Source organism: Calidris pugnax, unplaced genomic scaffold, assembly GCF_001431845.1.
Source record: "Calidris pugnax isolate Ruff unplaced genomic scaffold, ASM143184v1 scaffold58, whole genome shotgun sequence".
NCBI lineage: Eukaryota > Metazoa > Chordata > Aves > Charadriiformes > Scolopacidae > Calidris > Calidris pugnax.
The window spans coordinates 1,593,547-1,620,039 of NW_015090868.1; the positions used below are offsets into that span (position 1 = coordinate 1,593,547).

The 26,493-nt window shown below is 43.2% G+C and overlaps 1 protein-coding gene across 1 annotated transcript in view; it reads right to left on the minus strand.

Moving 5' to 3' along the window:
• Nucleotides 1-24,817: 24,817 nt before the first annotated feature.
• KDR (kinase insert domain receptor) overlaps nucleotides 24,818-26,493 on the minus strand; it is a 32,410-nt gene continuing 30,734 nt past the window's right edge. The window contains exon 30 of the mRNA XM_014945645.1: nucleotides 24,818-26,490. Coding sequence (XP_014801131.1) covers nucleotides 26,271-26,490 — 220 coding nt within the window. The 3' untranslated portion in view covers nucleotides 24,818-26,270. The remainder of the gene's footprint in view (nucleotides 26,491-26,493) is intronic.

Genomic DNA, 26,493 nt, shown 5'->3' on the forward strand with positions numbered 1-26,493 from the left:
TCATTTTCAGGGACTTATCTACTATTATCTGTATGTAACCAGGTTCTTTATTTTATGAAGAGGAATTACACAGGCTTGCATAAATGGCTTATTTTTTCAGAAGCTCATTAAAGTTCTTAATGCAAATATTTGTCAGTAATATGAATAGTATGTTTGAGCAATGTCTGAATTTGTTATTTACATTGTGATTTGCAAATAAAAGTTTTATCATTGCACTCCTTAGATATCTGGTTGAGAGAGAAACATTTCTTTAGACTGTGAAGTTTAAGATCTCTATGATTACTGTATCCAGGTAGAGTTTTTCTTCTTTTTGTGCCTATTACCTGTTGCAATCTGCAATAATCTGTTAGTGATGGATTAATTAAAAAAAGTTTTGATGCTGTGTATCAGAGGGAAGAAATGTGCAATAAAAGTCCAGGAGCAATCTGAGGGAAGAAGGGGTTTCTGAGAGGGCAGAAGGCACTTTAGGCTGCACAAAGCCAGGCAGGAGATCAGTGTGTGCAATGGTATGAGGTTGTTATGACTCCTCCAGAGTCTCCTTCATGTATTTGAGGATATATACTTGAGTATACACACTCAAATACATGTGTATGAGTGTTCAGCTTCTATACGTGGATTTAAGCACAGCAGAAATACAACTTCATTTGTTCCTCTCTCTTTGTGTCAGAAGATTCCCCTTTAGTAGCTGCTTGCTTACATTTGTCACCTCCTATCCACCTTCCATCCACCTTCCATTTCCTCCCTTTGCATTGCAAGCAGGGAAATCCCTGCTGAGAGTGCCAGAGCCCGACGTGCCTATAAGGCATGCTCGGCTGGGAGATGAGATTTGAACAAATAACCTCCACTTTGTTGTTAAAGACTACACCAGTTAATAAATATCCAGTGTTTTCCTCCTAAAATCCCAACTATATCTTTACATACTGCAGTCAGTACTTCCTCCTGGGTCAGGAACAATTTCTATATTTGAAGAAATAATATTTAATTTTACATTTCTTGGGGTGCTCTAGTTAGCTTCTTGTGCTCTCCTGAGAGACTGCAGTTCTGTCATTATAATATCAAGGCCCGGTCTCTCAATGCTGTGGACAAAAAGTGTGAAGCAGCTGATGGAGATTTCTTGATCTCATTAAATAGTCTCAGGTGCTGCTAATGCAGGAGCACAGAAGCAGGATAAGATCCCACAGCTCTTAGCAAGCACTGTGAAAAATGGGAAGCAAGACACAAACCCAGCATCCAAAAGCTTTGCAGCAGCAGCCTCTTTTCCTGTCAGCATCATCAGATTGAAGCCAGTGCCTTTTCTCCATGTGCTGAAAGCAACTTAACAGGTAAGATGAGCAAAAGACCTTGCTTTACTTTCTTGGACTCAGATGGTTCAGTAACCCTGGAATACCATAGAAGGTACTGTGCACAAAAAATAACTCTGATCTGTAGCAAACGCAGAGATTTAGGATGAACTTTGAAGGTATATGCAAGGAGGGACAAGCAGAGGCGTATTTTTTCTGTTGTGTAAAGTAGAAGTAATAGAGAACATGTACAGGTCTGTGACCACATTTGGGGTGAGGGCATTGCAGTTCAGGAGAAGGTGCAGAAAAGGAGGAGAATGGAAAAATGAAAAATTATTTGATTATGATGAATTTACCTTCACTAGTAGAAAAACGTAGGGCCCAGAGACACAGCAGGAGCTAACAGCTGGAAGCTAAAGAATATAGATCCAATTACAGTGTTTGATCAAGGGCAGTTATCAGTGTTGGGCAAGTGGTGCCTTATCCATCTCTTGCTGACTTCAGATGGGCACTGGACCCCTCCTGGGAACTGTCAAGGTAGAAGCACACTTGAGAGAAGGGTGGAGGAGAACGTGCTGCGCTGCAGGTTCCTGCTTGCCTGGGTTGTGCTGAGGTATGCTGTGGGTGAGAGGACCCACCTCAGTAGCACCCAGGTGGCACACCACATCCCACCTGCATGGGTGTATCTGCCCTAGTGTTGTCCATACACCAATTACCAGACTCCATGCAAATACTGCTCAGTGAAACCTGAGGTTCTCATACCAGATGATGGTAGTGAGGTCATGATCCCCTCTACCTCATTAGTAGACCAGGCTGGTTAGAAAGGAGTCATTGAAGGTCTTTGAGGCATCATAGCCATTGCATCCTGCTGAGTAGCCAGGAGTGGTAGCTGAGTAGAGGTTACCAATGTTGCCACATCTACCCAAACACACCTAGTTTGTGTGATGGTTCCTTGGCCATCTCCACCCAGGCTGAGTGGCACACAGCGTTCCTCACTCTGTGTGATGGAGTAGCCTGCAGTCAGGTGGGAAGAGACACTGTCCCATATCCTGGACTAGCAACCAGATCTGCAAACTCTTTACTCTTGCTGCCATGCTTGTGTCTGAAATGTGGCCAAAATACCTTAGTTTAAAATTTTCTTTTGAGTAAGTAACAGCTGTTACTTACTGTTTTTTCCCCACCGTGGACTTTTTTAAAAAACAAATACTTTAGCAACTCTGGATTTGAGAGATGGCCCAGCTGCAGCCCCAGTTGAAGGCCAAACAGCTATGACCAACCTCATTCTGCACTGAGATTTGAGGGAAAAGAAACACAGAAAGCCTGGTCTGAGTTAGGCTGTTCAAATAAAGCTGCATGAACTTTCACACTTTATATTGTTTGTTATGATGTTTTCAAAATGAACCACAGATGTTTTACTTTGTTAGGTAATTTTTTTCCCCTCTGGTTGAGTCACCTATTATCCCAGCCAGATCAGGGCAGCTCAAACAGGAGTCACAACGATGAAGTCTCCAAAAGAAGGTCAATAGTTTATTTGATTTTTAGATAACCTTCTGCACATCCCTAAAAAGATCATGAAATAAACATAATCTCTACTAATGACATGTTGTAAAATGTTGAGAAGTTATGGATCCTATCCAAACCGCTTGTGTTCCCCATCACTTAAACTGAGTCAATGAGGATGAGTTAGGGTTGAATTTTGCCCATAGCTTGCAGCTTTTCTTTAAATACTCTGCTCTGATTACAATGTAGAAGTAGAGGAGATCAAAACATTTCTGAGACAACCTTTGATTTTACCTACCTATCTTCAGCTGTCTTGAGCAAGAGGGATCTCATCAAGCAAATTAAGCTGGGGACATTAAAAAGCCGCCAATGTGATGGCAAATCACCAGAGACAGACTGAAAAATGCTAAGTGTCACAGCAGGAGATGGTGAAACCCCTTGGTTTTCCTTTTGGAAAAGTATAGACACACGTTCTCTGACAGAACCGATCTCTGTCTGGCAACAAGTTGCCACAGCATCCTTTGGGGATGATACTGATGTGCAGAAAAAGAGATGGTCCTTTGGCAGCAGTTAACCTGACTCTCATTCAGTAGCCTGCTGAGTCCTTCCTCGAAAGGAGAGCCTAGAGATGTGGCTACAGAGTGCTGCTTGAGAGCAGTAGCTGGCAGCCCATTTGAAACAAAAGCTCCCATCCCGACGCATCCCCAGGTTTTGTGCTGCGGGCTCCCTTTGTTTTTTGTTTTCAAAGAGTTGTGTAATAATACATCCAGATCCCCAGAATACATGTTATAGTTTTAACAGAGCATTGTCCTTGGAAAGTTTTCAAAGTGTTTCTGTATATTTGCAGTATCTGTAGTTAGCACACTCAAAGCCAGAGTGATTCATTTCCTGTCCAGTGGCCATTTGTTGTTTTGTACTCTTTTTTTTTTTTTTTTTTTTTCCCTTGGCTGCACCTTTACAAGTATAATGGAAAAATCACTATTTACAGATAATGAAAGTGAAGGAATTAAAAATTAATGCACACAGCTGAGAATGTCAGCCACAGAAAATTGCTTGCAAATGCCAGGATTGGCAGGGCAGAGCAGGATTTTTTTTATCAAAAATCCATAGTCAATGCCTACATTTTTGCAGTGTGGGGGTCAGTAATTTGGAATCACCTAGAGCTTTGGGTTAATTCTACAGTCTGAGTTCCTGAAAAGGGAAAAAAAAACCCCATATTATTCCTTAATAATTCATATTATTTTGGTTTGGGATGAACCTTTGCTAACACAGAATGCTTTGTATATCTAGTCATTGGTGATTTCTTGTTTGAAAGCGTAGTATCTCTGCAGATTATCAGATGCTACAAACAAAGGTGAGGTCTAGGGAACAGAGCATTGCTTGTGACATCTGACTCTTGCCAGGACTGTCAAGCCCAGGTCCGTGTTAGTAAAGTCCACCTTATTATGCATAGTACAGCTTCCCTATATTTGTTCTATTTTTAGTGAAGAAAACATGAAGAAGCCATTAAGCTTTTCTAGGCAGTCAAGTCAAAGCAGCCACTAGTGAAACAGGAGGATACAGACAATCTTAACCAAAGCATTCACCTATTTCTATGTGTGTTTCTATGTCCTGGGAGAACATGTAGCAATGCCAAGGGCCAGGCATGGCTTGCTTTAACTAATACGGGGAGAAAAGCAGTAGAAAAGCAAGAGGAACTAATAATGAAGATACAGGAGTAGTAGACACTTAACTTTCCTACCTCTGAATCACAGAATCATTGTGGTTGGAAGGGACCTCTGAGATCATCGAGTCCAACCACAAAAAAAACCCCAAAAACCACAACAAAACAAAACAAACAAACAAAAAAACCAAAGAAAAAAACCAACAAAAAAAAAAAAAGAACAAACACAACACCCCACCACATCACACCCACACACAAACCAATGATCTTGGGCACTAGAACATGCCCTGAAGAGCCATGTCTACATGTTTCTTAAATACTTCCAGGGTTGGTGACTTCACCACCTCCCTGGGCAGGCTGTTCCAGTGCCTGACCACTCTCTCAGTAAAGTAATTCTTCCAAATATCTAACCTAAACCTCCCCTGCCACAACTTTAGACCATTTCCTCTGGTCCTGTCATTATTCCCTCAGGAGAAGAGGCCAGCACACACCTCTCTACAACCTCCTTTCAGGTAGCTGTAGAGGGCAATGAGGTCTCCCCTCAGCCTCCTCTTCTCCAAACTAAACATGCCCAGTTCCCTCAGCCTCTCCTCATAGGACTTGTTTCTCTAGACCCCTCACCAGCTTGGTGGCTCTCCTCTGGACATGCTCCAGCAGCTCAATATCCTTTCTGTAGTGAGGGACCCAAAACTGAACACAGTACTCAAGGTGAGGCCTCACCAGTGCCGAGTACAGAGGCACAATGACTTCCCTACTCCTGCTGGCCATGCTATTCCTGATACAGGCCAGGATGTTTTTGGCCTTCTTGGCCACCTGGGCAAGACTTCTTCCTTCTTCCTTCCTGGGCTTCACTTCTTTCACTGCTTCTGGAAGAAGTGAAGCCAATGGGACAAGACAAATATTTGTACTTCTGGGTAAAAGACCTAATCTCTTGTTTGAATTCAGGAAAAAGGGGCAACGCACTTCTTGAGAAGATAATATCTGTTTATATCTACAAGTTTATATCTGATACCTGAGTCCATTCCCTGATTTTTCTCTTCCTGGGGAGCCCTGAGCTTCAGCTAATATTAGCTAGTGTCAAGGACAGTGACTGATTTCTTGTGGAAAGATAACAGGACTTTGTGGTCCTCTTCAACCAAGAATGAACAAATAGAAGATGTTCTCCAATACCTTAAGCCTGATCCATGATGTATGAATTTAAAGAAGCACCCAAATAAATGTTGGATGTTTAGCAGAAGAGTTTCAAACAGATTCTGAAAACTTCCCAAAAATGGCACAGAAAAGATATTTTGCTTGGGATGCTTTTTCTTAAGTATGGATAAAATCAGCAAACTCTTGGAGAAATGGGAAGCCCAGCTGCAACTGTCCCAGTTTGGAAAAGCAAAAATAGCAGCCTGGCTGCTATGGACCAGAAATATGGAGACACTAGGAAGCCTCTACCCAACTTGGCTCTTGCCAGCAGAAATGAGCTCCTACAAGAGCTTAAGAAATGAACAAATAATTCCTGAAGGAAACCAGAAGTTTTGCAGGCTATTGTAGAAGTCACCCACAAGAATAAAAGATCAGCTCAGTTTTACAATTATTGTGACTGTTTTCCAGTCTGTTCCTAACCATGAAAAGGGGAGAGACTGAATCATCCCACTTCAGATACTACAAAGATAACAGACTTACAGAATCGGTGAGTCTGGCAGGGACCTCTGGAGATCATCTAGCCTAAGGCCCCTGATCAGAGTAGGTTGCTCACAGCCATGCCCAGCCAGGTTTTGAATATCTCCAGGGATGGAGATTCCACAACCTCCCTGGGCAGTCTGTGCCAGTGCTCAGTCACCCTCACAGTAAAAAGGGGTTTGTTGATGTTGAGGGAACCACCTCTGTTTCAGTTTGTGTCCATTGCCTCTTGTCCTAAGGCCCCTGATCAGAGTAGGTTGCTCACAGCCATGCCCAGCCAGGTTTTGAATATCTCCAGGGATGGAGATTCCACAACCTCCCTGGGCAGTCTGTGCCAGTGCTCAGTCACCCTCACAGTAAAAAGGGGTTTGTTGATGTTGAGGGAACCACCTCTGTTTCAGTTTGTGTCCATTGCCTCTTGTCCTGCAACTGGGCACCAGTGAGAAAAGCCTGACTCAATCTTCTTTACTCCCTCCATCAGGTATGTATAGACATTGCTAAGATCCCCCTGAGCCTTCTCTTCTCTAGGTGGAATGAAGAGTCTCAGCTCATATGAGACCCTTTACCAATATGTCCATGTCCTTCTTGTACTGTGGAGTCCAGAAATGGACTCAGCACTGTCTCACTGGTGATGAGTGAAGAGGAAGTATCCCCCTTCAGCCTCCTGGAGACACTCTTCACAGTGTCAGAGCCAGGAGGCTCTTGACCTTCTTGGCTGCAAGGGCACATTCCTGGCTCATGTTCAACTTCTTGTCCCCCAGGGCCCTCAAGGCCACATCTACAGAGCTGCCCTTTGGTCCCCAGCCTGTACTAGTGTCTGGGCTATTCCTCTCCAAGTGCAGGATGTGAAATTTTCCCTTATTGAACTTCATGAAGTTCCTGTCAGCACATTTCCCTGGCCTGTCCAGGTCCTTCTGCATGGCAGCATGATGGTCTGGTGTATCAACCACTCCTCCTGATTTTGGACTGGACTAACTTGCTGAGTGCGCACTCTGTCCCATCATCTAGGTCATTCCTGAGAAGGGAGAGCCTGTCAATGCCCTTGCGTGAACAATGCCTCTCTTACAGTGGTGCAGAACAATCCCCTGGAAGACAGACTGAGTCACCTGGATGGTGTACAGGCCATCAGTATGTGGCTTGGAGACAGCCAGCAATATGAGCAACCCAGGGAAACAGCTGAGAATGAAGACAAAGGCATGGGGGCTTGGGGTTGGGAGGGAACAGGATGACTCTACCTGAGCTGCTGGAGGACCACCAAAGTCACGTATTCAAAGCGGATAAGAAAGCTACCAAGGATTTCCAGGATAAACTGGCAATAAACCAACTAACAGGCTTTCAGCTGGTCTTTGGTTTATGGACCAAGGTCAGTGGATGGGCGCCAAATGACTCTGAATGGCTTTGGAATTTGCCATGTTACTTACATTTTTTGTTGTAGTATTGCACCAGAAAAGGAAGCAGGTGCTAGCAAGGAAGATGGGTGCAGATCATTATGAGCCTAGTAACTCCAGCTCTGCATCTTGCTGAGAATCAGCAGTTCTGGTATGACTCATGAAAAAGCACGAAGAACCAGAAAACAATTAAATTCAGTTTGTAATAGGCAACTGTTCAGTTTCAAAAATAAAGAAACGGTCGCAAGGCAGAAGAGGATGGAGCATCAGAAATACAAATCACTCTCTGAAGTGAATAAGAGAAGGGACATGGAGCAGAAGGGGAAACATCTGAAGGTATGAAAATTACCTTTATGCTTAAGTCTGGATGTGTCAAGAGCAATTGTAGGTGTTTCACTACTGAGTACACCATCCAAAAGAGTAGCAAACTCTGCAGTCATAAGAGAAGACATGCAAGGTCGTCTGGAGACTGAGAGATTCTGACAAAAACTGGGGTTTAAAACCAGACTTCTGATTCCTCTGGGAAGAGGTCAACTGAAAAATCTTTTTGGACAGCATCACAGCTTCTGAATTTGTAGTAAAAGCCTGGAGTAAGTATAATACACTGGCAAATCTAAACATCAAGATTGTTTCTAAATAGTGGTTTGTGCAACCCTTGGGTAATTTTCAGCAAAACCAGTTAACCTGCTTTCAGAAACTGCTGTAGCATCCGCTCACTGAGAAAGGTATCTTGCAAAGCAAAACTGGGGAATGATCAGGCTGCCCCCTGACACAAGCATCTTGGTTGGCTTTATCTAACAAAGTTCTTCTGGAGCTGAAACAAGGAATGCTATTTTCTCATAGATATTCACTATACAACAAAGGCAATGAGCTCCATCACTGGGTTTTCCTCCTAACCTGCAGGACCCCTCATGCTGGCCAACCAGCCCTATGAGAAGAGTATCTGCTGTATGCGCATATCCATACTTTTCTTTGCTGCCCCACCACCCCCCTGACCGCCGCAGAGATTGTGTAAAGCCTGGAGAAGTCTCTCTAAATACACCCTGCTCTCTGCCTGTTGCCACCGTCTGGACAAGGATTTGAAAAGGATGTTCTTGCTGCAGTACAAGCATCACTACCAGAGCAAACCTCGGCTGTGTTTACTCTGGTTTTTGCTGTGTGAAAAAAAAAAAAAAAAAAAAAAAAGATTTTTTATCGCTGATCTCAGTTGGAGCCATTTGATGGTTTCTTTCTGAGCTCACTTTGCTTCCAATTCAATAAGAACTAAAAATAATAACATGGATAATCTAATTGCAGATCAGTAGATATCCTGACCGCTCTCAGCCTCAGAACATGTATCCCACGTACACGAGGACGCACACACAGTGCACAAGCTTTCCAGCAGCAGTAGCTTTTCACCTAGACCAAGGGTGACATTTGTGAACCCTAAAGCCTATCAGTGCTATCCCTAACGGTTGATATAGTGCAGAGACTTTCTTAAAAGAAATAACAAATGTTGATCTCTCTCCCCGATCGCATACCATGGCCAAGGAAAAAAAATAAGTGTTTAGACCCTTGGGTTTCATATGCACGGGAGAAATCTTGGAGAAAAGAAAACAGGAAAGCATTTGTAATATTAAAAATAGATTGCTTCCTGGAAGTAAGAGCCCTGATGATCTTGTTGACTTGTTTGTTCCATGTTAAATGCCATATCATACAGAAGCACAGCCAGCCGGCTCCTGATTTGATTTGAAGTTTGCCTGAAAAACGAAATCTATGTGGTGTATTTTATATTTTGTTTTGATTATTTTATATTTAGTTTTATGTGATATATTCCTACGGAAAAGATATTGTTATAGGCCGTGATGTGAAAGACTGACTTCAGAGCCCCCAGAGAAGTATCTTAACCTTAAAAGTCCTAACTAGGAACAGGATAAATACTCCCCTGGATAATTAATATCCAGGAAAATAAGTGTCGTTCTGAGAAGCTGGGCATTTCCAGGGGAATTCTTCACAAGGAATATTGCTGGAAACCGTAGAGATTTCCTACAAAGGAAAAACATTTAATATATCTCCAGGCTACACTCCAATCTAAAGCACGCATCGGGGCTGTGTGTCTAGATACATACGGCCACCTCATTTGTCATTATGATTTTGCAGTGTGGCCCCCCAGCTAACAGAAGCTGTTGAGACCACAACAACCTCACGTTCCACTGGTGTTACCAGTTTCCCAGCCAGAAAAAGGCAGGTTTACACGTGTGGTTTCATGTCAAAGCCCTGCAGCTCGAATGCCAGCAATGATCACCCCTCACTGGGTAATTGTGAGCTCTTTGTGGAGTTTTCTGGAAGGAAAATTCTACCTTCAAAGACGGGGTGGGCAGCTCTTTCCCTGCAGCTGTGAAGCTGATGTGCAGATTCCAGCAGGCAAAGTGCACCTCTCAGCATCATCTTAAGCTAAAAAAATCCACTTCTTTGTCCCAGTAGCCCATCACTATTGCATAGAGACAACAAACCAATGCAGCGCAAACTTGTTATAAAATGAGGCAATCAGGATTACATGAGGACTTACACATTAGCAGGTAAATGATCGGTGAGTAACAGTCACCCAAATGCAGAGACCAGAGAAAAGTCCTATTCCCAATTGCATTGCATACTCTTTCTTCTGATTTTCACCCACTAGCTTCTCAAACTTACAAGTGAAAAAAGAGCATCTCGAGACGACACCTGAAGATGCCTTTTGATTTTGATTCTCATCAGCTTAGTCTGTTACTCTGCAAAAGTAGAGACAGAAAATACACTTTTTGAATTGATGTCTCTTCAGACATAATCTTGTCTATTGATTATATCTTAAATAGACTTTTTTTTTTCCCCAAAAAAATCAATGTAAATGTTACTTTGGTTGTTGTAGTTTTCTGCTTGGGAAGGATTAAAATGAGAGCTATTTCTTTCCGTTAAAGAAACACAGCTTTTCTTTAAAGAAAATTTTTTCTTTAAAATTCCATTAAAACAATAATTCTGGTATTACTTGAACATTTATCCTCTTTCAATTTCTACTCAAGTAAAATTGAGTAGCAGGTTTTTCAAGGCAAGGAAAAGGAGTTTTCTGACTTTTCCTCTGGCCACTGGGCAGTTGTGCGTTCTCCTGCTCCCAGTAAGATCCCAGTGCAAAGGATCTGTGAGGAAGCAGGAAGACATTTCTCATGCAGCTTTTTCTGCAGCACAGATTTTTTTCACCACCAAAGACAATGGTGGTTCCTGGTACATTCCAGCCTATGAAATCAGACAGTCTGCAAATGTTGCTAAAGATGCTGTGAATTTTGGCATATGGGAATCTTTTCAGTCAGTCACTGAGACACGTCGAACTCCAGAAGTGGCAGGAACACTAGTGCTGGGCTGGTCTGCCAGAACAGCCGTGCCCTCAGTCTGTCATTTCTAATCTCTGCACTTCATTTTCCCACCTGTAAAAGGGGGAGAGGAAGTTTTCAAACCTTCACAGAAGCCTGCACAAGTACACCTTGTGTGTGGTTTTTTTTTGTTTGTTTTCATTTTTGATGTTATCTCAGCTGTTGCTGGATATCATTGCAGATAAAAACTTATATCCCAGCGGAAAAATGACTTCAAAGTAAATATTCTAACTAGAACTCTTGCCATAGATATTTCTGAGATTCAATGCTTGAAGCACATTGTACCTTGCTGCCCTGTTGATCCTTGAAATACAGACTAATTCCCCATGAAACTAACTGTTTATACACACCTAAGTTGTGTCCTGGATAAACATTGGCTTGGATAAACATTGGGCAAAGTGGTTTATACGCTAAGGTTGTTTTCCTTCTGAAAGATGATCCCTAAAGTAACTTCAATCAAAAGATGTGCAAAGATGAATGACGATTTTCTTCTTCCAAGGGTCTTTCAACAGATCAGTTTAAGGTACCATTCTTCATTTATGCTCAATTGTTCTATGAATGAATTTCTATTATTTATAAGTTTTTATTAGTCAAGAATATTTTTTTTCTGTGAAAATATTACACCTCAAGATTAGGACACTGCCGTACATTTTTATTATCTAGATAAACACAATGTTTTGGGTTTTTTTAAAACTGTGCAGCTTAATTCCAAGACAGATGAGACAAATGGTAATGACATCTAAATGGTGATGGTAAAATCAGTTTGTTCATGTGCAATCTATGAACTCTTATCCTTCAAGTGCTTAGACACGGCTCAGCATTAAAACCTTGTCCCTCCAAGCACATCTGATTTCACGGCCCTCAAGCCCTGGGACATAACTCCATAATGTGCTGGAAAACGTGAATTGGGTTATTGCAAAACTTGTCTCCTCTTATGCTCGCTTATAAAATCTTGAAAACTAAATCAAAATAAATCAAAATAATTGCTAAGAGTAAAAACACAACAGGAACTTGACTTAGAAAAATGGAAGCAAAACCAGATGATCAGATAAATTCAGCTACCAGCAGCAGAAAGAGAAGAATTCATCTGTTTTACCGAATGAGGAACACAACATTAGGAACCACTTTCGACTGTTGGAGTACCTATGCCACGCACAAAAGCTGGGGCTGGTGAGTTCATCTTTCCCCTTAAGGATGGATTTCTGGGATTTCAGCAGCTGATGTGAAAGAAGATTCTATTTCTTTAGAGAAATTCCCCAAATGCTTTGAAAAGGGGATGTGGCATAGCTTCTGAATCACAAAGCAGAAAAAGTCTTCCTGCCCCAGTCTGGTGGTACATCCCTTTCATCACTCAGATGATACAGAGACCAGAATTGAAAGCAATCGGTGATAACACGGCCCATTTTCTCTCTGGAACAAAACCGTGGGTGGCTTCTGGGTAAGGCAACGTACAAGTAGGATGCATTTGGGGTGATACATTTTATCACTGCTGTGAGTTAGTATATGATTTATAGTTGACAGAATTTCTATCTGTATCTTTTCAGGTTAAGTCTGACTTTTTTCTCAGAAAATAACTAAAAGTATGTAAATTTTTTGCAGAAAATTTTTTTCCAAGCAGTGAAACAGGATAACTCAGTTCTCTGTAGGTCTCTGTTGAACTTTTGTGATGTTCCTGTTAGCCCACTTTAGCTCATTCCTCCACCATCTCAAGATCTTGCTTGAGATGGCCTGGAATGGTCTGGAATGGTATGAGAGTCCCCATCATTTATGTCCAACACATCATGCTGCTTATAAATCAAATCCCTTATGGCTGTGAAAGGCATTCTGACCTCCAGTGATTGTCAGTGCACTTCAACTGTGGAAGGGTATTGAGCATCATGTGCTGACAACCATGCTTTTTTGTTTCCTTCTCATGAAACACGAACGTACCCAAACGTACTTGGGAATGTATGTGCCCTGTGACTATTTTCAGACATCCAGAAACTAGGCTGTCTTCCCAAAGGCAAAGCAGAGAAAAGCGCTTCTCATTACCCCAGAAGCCAGAACTGCTCAAGGTGACGGTGCTGACAGGTGCTCCACTCTCTCCTATTCTTTTTTTGGAATTCTGGCTTTTAAATTTTGGGACTCATTTAAGTGCAGAATCCCATCTTTTTTCATTTTCTTTTTCTTTTTTTTTTCTCCTTCCCCCGCCTCACCTTTTTTTAAATGAGGGAAATGCTGTAATATCTCTTTCAGCACTAACACTTCCATTAATCTCAAGCAGCAGAAGCCGACTTTCTTATTATCTCTCATTTGCCATTTATTACAATGGGAAGAAACCCACTTAACTGATATACTACCTAATGAATGAGCCAGGAGGTTATAGAAAGGTAAGCAGTAGTAATAACGGTTGTAATGGTAGCAATCAGAAGCCAATAAAACACCATCTGATGCTGACCTCAATTAACACCGACACGCACTCTCATTTTAGCAGTAATATCAGGTGACTGGTACAACATAGTTAAAGCCCAGGGCTCTGTTTTCAAGGGATGCTGGTGACATTTCTGTTTTCAAAACAAACAATTAGAGGCCACAAATCAGGATACTGAGTTGAAACGTGGTCTCCTGAGGATCTCACGATCCTGAGCTTGAGCTCTCAGATAAACACAGCGCGGCTACAGAGAGACTTGCGTTGCTTTTCTCATTCCAGATGATAAACAGGTGTAACCTGCAATTTTAAATTCCTGCCAGGAGTTGAGCAAACATCTACAGCTGGGGTGACGCAGACCCTCTTCCAGTTTATAAAGGAAGATAGTGTAAGATACTCACTGAGTAGCAGGCTTAACCTTTGAGGTTAGAAAGTTCAAACCAATTTGTTGAGGAAAGCTACAGGCTTATATTAACAAGTCTCAGGAAGGGTCTGGGCAAAGAGAGGGGACTGGTAACACCCACAGTCAAGCACAGTATTCACAGTGAGTAACTCAGGCTGCATCTACATTAGCATTTTTGCTCCTTTTTGAAGGAACAGTTTGGAAACCAATCTCCCATTTTCCCCACAAGGGAATGCTTTGGTCATGTTGGGGTGCTGGCACAGAGTGTGCAAACAGAGGTCCCTTCAGGTGACACTGGACAGAAAGGTGAGCTCCAGAAGTGCAACTGACTCATCCCAACCACTAATGGGCATTCAGACTATGAGATCAGACTAGAAATGTTTCATAGTAACCTCCTCTCCCCATGTACAATGTGGTCACTGAGTCCTTGGCACCAACTGATGGATTACCTCTACAAATCTGCATTCCTGCTAATGCAGAGGTAACCATACAGATAATTTCTGTCGGTCGACACAAACAAGTCCTCTTGGAAGATATTTCCAGGCATATATGGGAATGAAGGTGTTTTGGAACAGTCAGCATGGACTTACCAATGGTTAGTCATGTCTGACCAACTCGACTATCTTCTGTGATAAAATAACAGGATTTGTGGATGAGAGGAGAGCCACGGATGTCATTTACCTTGACTTCAGCAAGGCTTTTGAGACTGCTGCTCACAACGTTCTTGTATCCCAAGTTAGGACATCACAGTCTGGATGGGTGGATAACGAGATGGCTAAAACATGGTTTGATAATCAAGCTTAGGAGGTTAATGGGTCATCCTCTGCCTAGGGGCTGGTAACAGCGGGGTACCGCAGGGGTCTATCTTGGAACCTCTTGTGTTTAACATCTTTATCAATAACCCGCAGGGGGTGGTGAAGCGTGCTTTCATCTGATTTCAGAGCTGATCCTGCTTCAGCAGGATGTCAAATTAGAGACCTTCTGCAGTCCCTTCTCACCTGAGTTACCCCATGATCCCATGCGAAGGTCTCAAACGCAGCCCATGCTGTTCCTTCAGAGGCTATTAGCATTTGAAATGCACCCTGCATCAGCATTCTTCGCACTTCATCACAGCGCCTGCTGCAGGCAGCTTCCCTTTTTCTTTTTCCATGCCATGGGTTTGTTAATCACAGAAGACTACGATGGGTCAAGTGGCTCTGTTGCTTACAGACCACATGCTGAAGCTGTGATTTAGTTTCCTCTCTGTTCTTACTCGGGCGATGAATTTCAGTGTTCAGCCCTTACTTTATATATTCTAGCTGTCAATTTGGTTTCAAATCATTACAAGCTTTTCCACTCAAAGAGTTAAAAAGAGGAGAAATATTCCAACACTAATGAGTCAAATACTATAGCTGTAAAAGGGCTGCATGTCCTGAAATAGACTGGAGAGGATCAGTGCTGGAACTAAGTTTCCGTGTGAACCTCTGACTTTTATAAATACCAGAGACTCTTTCCTTTCAGATCCCAAGTTTACCTTCCTCATCTGGCTTGTTGCTTCCTTTAGCTGCGCTGGGAGGGGACTGCTGTTTTGTAGGGAGAAGCCTGGGTTATTGTTGTCTAATTTGCCTTGTTGTTTTTTTCCACAGACACTGTCCCATGGGCTTCAGAAACTGTGAGACCAGGGAAAGGTGATGTTTCTATGCACAGTTTGTGTGATCTTGCAGAGATAGCAACAAGTAAAATCTTGGCTGGATTAAAATCAAAGGTGAAACACTCCCAATTTTCAATGAGGACAGGGTTTCACCCAGTTCCTTTTCCAGGAAGATGTTCCTCAGAGGGAAAAAGTTTGTATAAAGGCAAAATTATAGTTAACTTTAGATAGAACACTTAGGTTTTCCACAAACTCTCCAAAAAAAAAAAAAGTATTTAATGGTTGTGGTACATTGTTTATGGCATTTAACTTTTTGCATAACATCACTGATGGTTCCTGCAGATCTCAGGCAGGAAATCACACTAATGTAATCACATCATCTGTCCTCCCTTCTTGCCCGCCAAAATGATTTTTTAATCCACTGACCATTTTAATCCATTAGTTTTCCATTTTATTCTTTTTTATATACTCCAACGCTGGGGAAAGCCTTCAAATGGAGTTTGTGACTTAGTAGGCACTAAGAAATCTGACCATGAAAGCAGGATCTGCTTGTTCAGCTTCACCGGTTCCAGGCTCAGGGAGCAGACGAGGAGCCATTTCTGCTGAGGGTTTTCCCATGCCTGCTCCCAACTCCATCCAACCACAAGCACCCACAGCTCCCAGCTCAAACCACAAATTTTGGAGGAAAAGCAAATTTCCTCCAGATTTGTTGGAGGAAAAATTTGAGCAGCAAATTTGGGTGGGGGAAAGCAAATTTTGTGCACAAGTTGATAAGATTCCTGGGAAAAATCACAGAGTTGCAGCAAAACAGATTGTGCTCCAAGTGCATTAAGGAGGTTTGATGAGGCTGTGTCAATGGGGGCTCAACTCAGTTTCTCTCTGTGTTCCTGTGAACAGACCTTTCACCTTCTAGTCAAATCTCAGATAACATTAGCATACTCTTCCTCTATTAAGTTTTATTTTTATTTTAAAATGCCCTTATCTGGGCAGGACTGAATTTGGAGAAATCCAGCTGTAACTTGAGTTTTCCCTATTGCTTTCCTAGCAGAACAGTAAACATTTATTACCAGGGGCTGATTAGCTCCTGCTTTGGCAATGCCAATCACAGCCTTACTTGCATCTTCATCTATCTATAGCAAGTCTATACAGCCTTGCTCTAAAGACAGAGGGAAGGCTGGCTGGAATGTTAAGGTGCCAGTGCGCATGTGAAGCAAGAAAAAAACTATCTGGATATTTAACATTTAAGGGCTAATCTTCAACTTTTAAGGTAGAGTCTTTTTAAAGGGGAAGGTAAGTAAGTAATTTCTGAAACTTCCCCACCCCAGACTTACAGCAATATTTGCAGAAGCAGCTTGTTTACAAGCTCATATCGTATCTCTCACGTGGGAGAAGGCTTAAAGTGAGACAGTGGCTTGCTGGAAAGGCACACAGATAGTGGGGCGTAAGCTGAAAGAGGGAGCTGGACTTTCCAGAGGCTGTCTCGTTTTCCTCAGCCTTATGGGTGTTACGGAGCTCTGAAGGTCCCTTACCCGTACGCATCACATGTAGCTTGTACAATTCCTGGATCTGGATCTCTCACCTACTTGCTGTGCACGGGCTGGCAGAGCTGTAGTGATACTGCCGGGTATTTGGTCCTCACCTGACCCATATGCCAAGCTTCAAACCTGACTGGGCTTTTTTTTGCTCAAGGTCATCTTCTGAGCAGTCATTTGTGTGTGGAGAAGCTGTGGATGTGCAAGTCCCAGCAGCTTCAGGACTGAGCTCCCTGTATCTAGCTACACTTTGGAGATTTTCCCAAAGACAAAATATCTGAGCACCTCTTAAAGGTTAGGCAAGGCAACATGCGAAGACACCAAAGTAAACCATGTTTATATCTCACAGACTTTCAGCAGTTGTTTAGCACCTCCACGCTTTAGTCTCGGGGAAGTTTTTGCCTGTAAAATTGCTAATTGCACAGGCTTCCCAATGATGTCAATGAAGCCTCCCTCTCTCTGCATTGCTGAGCACGGCCTGATCCAGTGCTCGGTGAACTTTGAGCTAGAAGCATGCAGTGGTAAGAAAAATGCAATTTAGTTTTTCCTTTATTAATTCCAAATTTACATTTACCTTGTGTTTTTCTCCATCTCAAAAAAAGAGTAAACAGGTTGACTTCTTTGCCAAAACTGTGTGGAAATGCAGGATATATATATTTAGTGCTGGTCAATCTGTGGAGAATGAGTAGGAAACCCATCAGTTCCTGAGGCTGCAGTAGATTTCCTCTGCACAACTTGTCAGCAGCCTGCTGGAGCTGAGGATATTCTCACCGTGTACTTGAAATGTCAGGAATGCATTGTTTATTTGCAGCCAAAAGGCTGAAAATCAGGGCCTAAAGTCTCTCACCCAGAGGTTGGGTGAGGTTGGCTCTTGGAGAAGCTGCTGACATGAGGTATGAGTTGTGCAGCTGGTACACGGTGGGGCTGAAGCATCATTGTGCTCAGACTGATGGCTGCAGTTGCTAATGAGAGCTACGGTGTCCAATCCACTGCCCCTTCCTTCTCTCTTCAGAGAAACACTCATTTTCCAGGGGCTCAGGACCCCTTAGTGTAATTTTAGCAGAATTCCCTTTACGAACCCCCACGGTGCTCAGTGCAGAGCAGTTTAAGCGTGGCTTGAAAAACACACACTTAGGATCTTCTGTGTGCAGCCTGAAAACCGTAACGCTTGCAGAGAATTACTGTGTCAAGCCAAGGTTTTAGTTAAGTGTGAAGAGCTTACAAATTAACTTATAAAAACTTCAGGGGGGTCATACCACAGTATACCAAAGCACTCTTCCAGGAGCATTAGCAGTTGGGAGTGAAAGCCTGAGGAAGGGAAAAAGAGCAGAATAACATAGGAAACTTCTCCCAAATATCCGATCTCAGTTTCCCACAATTTGCAGCTCAGAGATTTCTTGAGCTTGTGATGGTATTTTTCATATTTAGGACCTTGGAATGCTTTGTTCTTCCAGTAATTTTCTCCAGAATTTTAGCAACCTGTGGAAAAGAATTTCACTGGTTCAGTGAATGAAATGAAAACTATATTCTTCTGTTCATTTTGAACACATCTCCTGTTACTCTCAGCTGATGCTCACTAGTTCTTGTGCTGGAGGAGACAGAAAACAGCTTTTCTATACAACTTTTCCCCTTCTATGAGATACGTACAACTCATGTGAGAAGCTAGTGAAGTATTATCTTTCTTCTCTGTAACAAAAATAAAAGAAATACAGAGAACTGTTTTGCTGAGGAGTTTAAGTGTCTGCAGGAATGTCTCCATATTTACTTGAAATATTTTCAGCTAAGGAAGAGGGTGAAGCAGTATATACTGGACAGGGAAAGATGCTTTTCTTGCCATTTCAAAAAATACTCCAGATGGAGGAGTAGATTGCTCTCCCCCTGTGATGCTGTGCTGGAACCTGCTTACAGCCACACAGGCACATTGTGCTGCTGCTAAAAGGCTAAAAACTAAAGCACAACAGCTTTAGTTTTCCAAGGAAAGGAATGAAGCTGTCCCCCTCCACTGCTGCCAATACCACTGCTTCCCCTCCTGTGGCTGCCACGTCCCTTTTAGCCGCAGGGCTTGGAAAACTGTGTCCTGGGACTTATTTGGGTTCGAAGTAAACTGAGAAAACCAACGAAACAAGCAAAAAAACCCCACAATTTGTTTTCAGTCAACTCTGTCCTTTGGCTGGATTCACTCTGTGGTCAGGCAGCTGCTTTGGTGGCACAAAAAAACCACATGGCATTGGCTAAAGGTTAAGGTTGAGGAAAGGTAGAGTGTTTCTTCTGGTGATTTTGCCACCTCATGTCAAAGTAAGTGTCAGAGAAATGCTGGGGTGAGCTACACTGAAAGTATAGATACTGCAAGTATAGCTCATGAAACAAAAGCTGCCTGAGACACACCTTCAGGTTTTTGCACACAAAAAAGTCAGGATATTTGAGTTCTGATCAACCGTGGTGGAGTCACCATCCCTGGCAGTTTTTAAAACACCCGTAGACATAGTGCTCAGAGATATGATTTAGTGGTGGTTTTTGTAGGGTTGGGTTGATGGTTAAACTAGATGATCTGAAAGGTCCCTTCCAACCAAGGCAATCCTATGATTCTCTGATTCTATACGCCCAGACCTAAGGAAATGCACTTTAAAAAGAAAAAACACTATATAAGGAAAAATAAAAAGCACTTAATCAATTCAGATGAGAAATCCATCACAGACACTTCTGTGGCAGACAGTTCTCCACCTTAGATCACCTTAGATCAGTGAATGTTTGCAAAGAGGGACAAACATATTTATGGCATGGCGATTTCAATAAACATATTTATGTGAATATATCAATTTGTTTGAAAGTTGTGTAGTGGTCAGGAATTTTAATGAAGTCTAGGAGTCAGAATGGGGGGAAGATGTTTATAAACATACAGCAACGATTTCATGTAGTCTACTTGTAAAACTGTCACTTGAATGCAAAGATTCAAGACTGAGGACAGATTTTGCAATCCTCTCTTCAGTGCCTAAGTCAGTCATCTGTCTCATCGTGCAAAGCCCAATTCCAGCAGAATTATAAAGATTCCTCCTTAAATTGACTTCAAAGCTGGTCCCATAACAGACTCAACAAACTGTATAGCCATTAAGAGACTCTACATTACACAATATTGACTTCTCTAATATCCATATAATTATACTGAGATACAAATTGCTAATAAAACTTAATAATCCTCCTGAAAAATTAGTGACATTAGCCTGAAAGCAGGCTTAAAATGCCTAAAGCCATTGTTTTGATAGCATTACCAAACCATACGTTAATAATTGTATCACTTTAGCTGCGTGCTCCCTGCTGGTTTTAGTACTTAACTAAACTGTAATGTTAAATAGTTGTTGCCGGCTTAAGAAGTTTATCAGGCAATATAAAGATGTCTTTGTGATTGTAATTTAAAACTACACGTAAGTGCACCCAGAAAGTTCCACTTGCGAAGTTATCTCCTAAGGGCTCCCTTTATGGGTATTACCCGGAGTTTAAAGAGGGTTTTTATACCCCCGAGTCTTAACTCGGTAAGTAACTGATAAGATAGGCCCTGCTCTGCTGGTTTGGGGTGGGAAATGGTGGCCCTGCTCGAGCCACGAGTGCTTTCTGCATCTTATCCCTCCCCGCAGCCAGCCAGGAGCCAGCCCCAGCAGCCTGGGAACGGGGCGATGCCGCGCACACGGGGGACAAGTCCAACCCAACCCTCGGAAACACTTCACCAGCCAAAAATAGCCACGCCAAGAAGATGCCAGCAGGGTCGGGTCTTGACACGGACCCACGTCTGCCCGTGCGGCGGGACATCCGCCAGGAGAAGGGGCTGACAGAAGGCTGTCCCACGTTCTGCTGACTGTCCCGCGTCCCTCCTTCCTCCCCACGGAAGCCGGGGTATCTTGTGGAGACCTGCTTGGGAACCTCGCCAAGCAGATGTCACCTTCTCACCAAGAGGCCCTACTTACAGGTTTGGGGAGATGTGAGCAGGTCTTACTGTGGGCTAGGAGTATTCTGGCTCAAAAGGGAATGGCTGAGGGGACGGCTGTCCATAAAATCCGAAATAACGTGGAGAAAATTAGTAGAGAATACTTGGTCAGCTCACCCTGCAAAACAGAATTAAACCTCCGTTCGTACATTCCACCTTTTAAGAAAGCCTTTTCTGACCAAGGCTCATTCAGCCTGGAGAAGAGAAGGCTCCGGGGAGACCTTATAGCGGCCTTTCAATATCTGAAGGGTGCCTATAGAAGAGCTGGGGAGGGACCCTTTGCCAGGAAGGGTAATGATAGGACAAGGAGAAACGGTTTTAAATTGAAAGAAAAAAGATTCAGATTACATATCAGAAAGAAATTTTTTACTATGAGGGTGGTGAGACACTGGAACAGGTTGCCCAGGGAAGTTGTGGATGCCCCATCCCTGGAGGTGTTCAAGGCCAGGCTGGATGGGGCCTTGAGCAACCTGCTCTAGTGGGAGGTGTCCCTGCCCAGGGCAGGGGGGTTGGAACTAGATGATCCTTGAGGTCCCTTCCAACCCAAACCATTCTATGATTCTATGATTCTAAACCACTGCTGCCCTTTTTCCTAGCACCAGAGAGTGTGTCTGATGCTAGAACTGACCTGGAAACTGAATTCATTTATTTCACCCACAAACTTACAGAGCAGCCATCATTCACCATAACATGTCATCCTAACAAGCTGCAAGGCAGAGATACTCCACATTCGAACCAACCGGTGGCAGCCAGTGAATAACATCTAGGTAACCAGAACACTCTTCATCATGAACCTGATACGTTTAACAGCTAATTAAATCTGTGTAGGGATTAGGCTTTACATTGTATAGTTTTATGGCAACAAAACCTGAGCTTCCTAAGATTACATTGACCAGCTCCTTATCTCTGATGCCGAGATGTTTATCAGCACCATATGGTACGAGCTCCTGCTATGTTTCCCAATGACCTTCTGGGACTCAATCAGCCCGAATGTCAGGGGTTGAGGAGCTGAGGACATATATTATGACACAGAACGCAACACTCAGCCAGGCAGAATGAAAATCCAGGGCTGAAGTCCAAAGAAAAGGTCTTTGTTGGTTAACTTCTGTCCCTAATAAATTTGTCAATTAGGAAGAACAAACGTTAACTTTGTTTTCCTTGCCCTTGCTGTTGCTTTGTGAGGTCCCATACTGAGAGGTAACACAGGGTGTGTACTCAAGTATCAGCGATGAGGGGAAACCTCAGATGATTCACGGTTTGGGAATGTTTCACATAAAAATAGCAAATTCCGGCTTTCTATCTGGAGGCTATCCGTGCTGCCCAACTATGTTTTCCAGCCTTAGAACCATCCAAAAGAGATGCAATTAGCAGGAAATTTTTGCCCCCAGTTTCAGCAGCTCTGTGATTGTAGCCTTTTTTAGTCACATGCTGCTTTTAGAATTCACAAGCATGATCCAGGCACGGTGCTTGGGGATGATCATATTAGAAGAGGACATGGTAGATCATCGTAACACTTTTTATGCTTGTGTGAAATACAGTTGCTTGTGATTAGGGTTGCATTAATAAGAAACACTTAGGCAAGGACTGGATTTGCCAAGACTTTTCCATGCAAAGAATGAGACAAATTTTAGAGTATCTTTTGCAGAGAGAAGGACCTAGCAACCATGCTTGAATGCCCCTGCATTCTTCAGATGGGCTGTGTTTACATTGATAAGAGCAAACATGAGCCATCTTCAAGCCCCAAAACTGCCTATTTCAGGCACAGTTCTTCTGGATTCCCCACATCCAAACCCACCAGCAATTACAGCTCCTCCTGGCAGTTATTCTGAACAAGAGGAGACAACCCCATCACTGCTCCTCCCCACTTCTACCCACCTGCTCACAGTGATATGTCTGGATCCATAAATCTCACGAGGGTCCCTTCTGTTTGCAGCTCATTGGGCTCAAATCCAGGCTGGAATGTCCCATGCATTTCATGGATAAGGATGCTGATCCAAATGCTGACACCTCGCTGCATGGCTGCAGAATGGAGATAAAGCCAGGAACGCTTGGCGAGACATTTGCAAATCTGTGCACTGCACTGTACATCTGTCATTTCATTGAAAATATTCTTTTTGGAATTTAAAAGAAATTCCAAGACAGATGTGGCCTGACTGGGGTTTAGCTGAATGTGCTGCATTCAGAATACAACAAAAAGTCCAGGTGTTGTAAAGGATGTAATGGCCACAGTCTAAGAAAAGAATTGTGTTACTGGATGCTAAATATATGAACACATTTATAGAAACATTGCTTGCTCCTGAAACTGAATATATGTAATTTATTTTTTTTTTTAAAAAAAAGAAGCTAATTTCCTTTCTTAAAGCAGGTGTGTGCTGGTTCCCACATTTTCCAGGCATCTTTAAGATGGTTTGGACCCACAAGAGAGTTTAATTGGCTGACAAGGATTATAAATGAGAACCCATTATCTGAAATGGCTATATTGCAACTTCATCAGCCTGCATTGTGGTGGATGACTGTTTTAGAGTTTAGATTACAAACACACAGGGATGCATCTGACTATGTGTATGTACCAGCAGGAGAGGAAACAAAACTACAAAAATTAGATGTCTAAATTGAACATCCCAAACCTTGGGGAGCTCCAGATCGAGGGTAGATCGACATCAATGACAAATGTCCATCTCCACCTCTGTGCCAAGACTCTCCAACATGTGGCTTAGCTGGGTATCCATCAAGATTGTGGCAGTGTCAGCATTTTATAATATGTATAGTTCTATTGTATAGTAATACATAGAAGAACACTTTCATTAAAAATATTGAACACTGGGGAGGGGGGATATTTAAGAATGTAGCATTGTCCATTGAGCATACTCTACTGGCTAGACTCTTGCCTGGGAAGTGTCATATACATACATGAAAACACAAGTCCCTCCTAGAAGTCCTTACAGGAGATCTAGGAAGCCTTTCCCTTATTTTTCTAGCTCACCTCCCAGCTCCTGCTTTCCTGGCTGTAGAATGTTTTAGATTCGGGGAGAGGAACAGAGAAACATTTGAAGCTTGACATCCCACAGCCTTGTAGTTGGGGCACACACGTAGTGTACAGAAGGTATTGGCCCTATATTCAGCCTGAGAAGAGTTTAGCAGTGAGATCTCCCACTTCCTAGACAAGTGCTCTCACTGTGCCATAGCCTACAAAGGTCTCGTTTCAAACTGTAATAAAGAGAAGTAGAATTAAAGCCTGCAGTTTGTGGTTTAGCTTTCCCTGAAATTTTTTTAGCATAAGCTGTCGCAGTTCTTTGAGTCCTGATACCCCAATGGTGACCAGCCTTGCCCTGAGAACGAAGTTGTACGTGGTGCAGAAGATAAGGTCAAAAAGTGGACAACAGAGTGAAAAGGTGGGAGCTTTAAGTATAGATTTAAGATAACGGAAGAGGCTGTTACAGAAGAGCAGGGATGCCATTTCAGCTGTACGAAGTGAGACTGAAGAAACACAAGTGGGAAAAGATGAATAAGGCTTTAAGGGAAACTGCTGCTCCCCGGGCAAAAGCCACAATACAATTAGATCAACCATTCCCGAACTGAACATAATAAACCCTTTCAGAGCAGCTTCAGTCTGCACAAGCAGTCTGTTCCTCTGACCATCTCTCTACAGGCATTTATTGCCACCTGCTAAAAATCACTGAAGTTTCTTTACTATAGGTACCCCCAGAAATATTCATGGACCCGTACAATGGTATAAATAACTAGATTCATTGATAATTATTTTAGTTCTACTTAAAATAAGTAGAACTTGATAAACTTCCCTGTCAATAGACAGGATATAAAAAAATATATGCAAGTAAAGCAAGCAGATCTGCGCATAGCCCCCACCTCTAAATTTCCAGTCTCTTTTAATAAAGCAAAAAGTTTTAGCTGTTAAAAATTTTGTTGTGACCCTTGTAATGCTACAGAACCCCGATACAAAATGTGAACAGTACAATATCCATTATATAATATATATATTTATATTTTAATATATTACATTTATTTCTACATAAAGAGGCTATAAATACTGTATATGCCTTATATTCATGGTTCCCAGCATTTGACATTGTAGTAAGTACAAACAAAATAAAACCCATTATAAAAATACAAAAAAGGACTCAGTAGAAATAGCTTTACATTTTAAAATCTTGTAGCCTGCATTGTGTCTATCAAGAGAGCTCTGGGACTACAAGAGCACAGGTAAGAAGTTGTCCAACAATCAGTCACAATCTCACCACTCGGAGAAGATCAGAGCTGCCATGAAACCAGTCACGGATTCCCAAGACTACACAAACCAAGATCTCTGCCAGTGCAAACAGACCTGGAGTTTGCAAAGTGAAGGGGTCAGACCTACATCAGAGGGATGGGGGAATGAGATGAGAAGGTAGAGTGCCCTCAGCACACACCATCAGGACCACAGGGCTCCCTACAGTCCTAAGGTAGATTATATTGCTCTTTCTACCTCTTGTGGAGGACGCCCCAGTGGTGATTCAAAGCCAGGGGCATCTTCTGCAGCCATTTCAGGCCAGCTCAGAAGCAGGCAGGTGCCTGGCATGGGCCATGGGTGCCAGGAAGGATGAGGGGGCAGAGCCACCCCGAGGCCACCCCCAGAGAGGACGCATAGGATCATAGAATGGTTTGGGTTGGAAGGGACCTTAAAGATCATTGAGTTCCAACCCCCCTGCCATGGGCAGGGACACCTCCCACTAGACCAGGTTGCCCAAAGCCCCATTGCATGCCCCTGTCCCACCACTTGGCTCAGTGCTCTGCCTCCTCCTACTAACCAACCCCACTGGGCAAGTCTTCCAGGGAAACACAGCTCATGAGAGCTGGCACAGCAACATTTTTTTTCCTCCACCGAGGACAGAGAGCATCACCCTCACCTATATTTAGCCCAACCTATGTTTAGTCTCAGGCCCTCGGTGAGTGCCACAGCCTTGAGCTGGAGGTTCCTTTTTTTGTTTGTGGAGGTGCAGGCAAGGGATAACTCTGAGAAACAAGAAGCCAGTGCTGTGCTGTTTCCTTCCTGGAGCCCAGCCGCAAGGGGAAAAACAACAATAAAAGAAAAAAAAAGACCAACGAGCAGGGCTGTGCCGTTGTTTCGTACAACTAGGAACAGTTCAGTTGAAGGCTGCGCTGCTGTCCGCATCGGGCAGACGCTCAGCATGTCACCGGGGTCCCAAAGGCCACCACACTGCCTCTGCCACAGCGCCCACACACCGTAGCCACCAGTGTCCCTCAGGGCAAGCAGCCTGGCACAGCGCAGTTCTGCTGCCAGATGCTCCTACATCCTCTTCAGGAAAAAAAAACAAATGTCTTTTCTTAGTCTCATGGACGTGGTCTTTCTATACATCAAACCTGGATATCACCAGCCCTGTCAAGGAAGGCACATCCTTGGGGGGGGACCCGGAGCTTGGCCCTAGAGCGGTGGGGAGGTGAGCGGTGTGGTGCTGTCGTAGCTGAGCCCGTGTCCCCGGCAGAGCTGGGGAGAAGCCTCCTGGGCACACAAGAGTTCGGTCTCCTCACTGGAGTAGATGGTGGTGTCCATGTCATCTGAGTGGTACCCAGACTGGTAGCCGCTCGTCTGGTTGGAGGCTTCGGACATGACGGACTCGTTACTCTTGCTGGGCACCAGCGTGCTG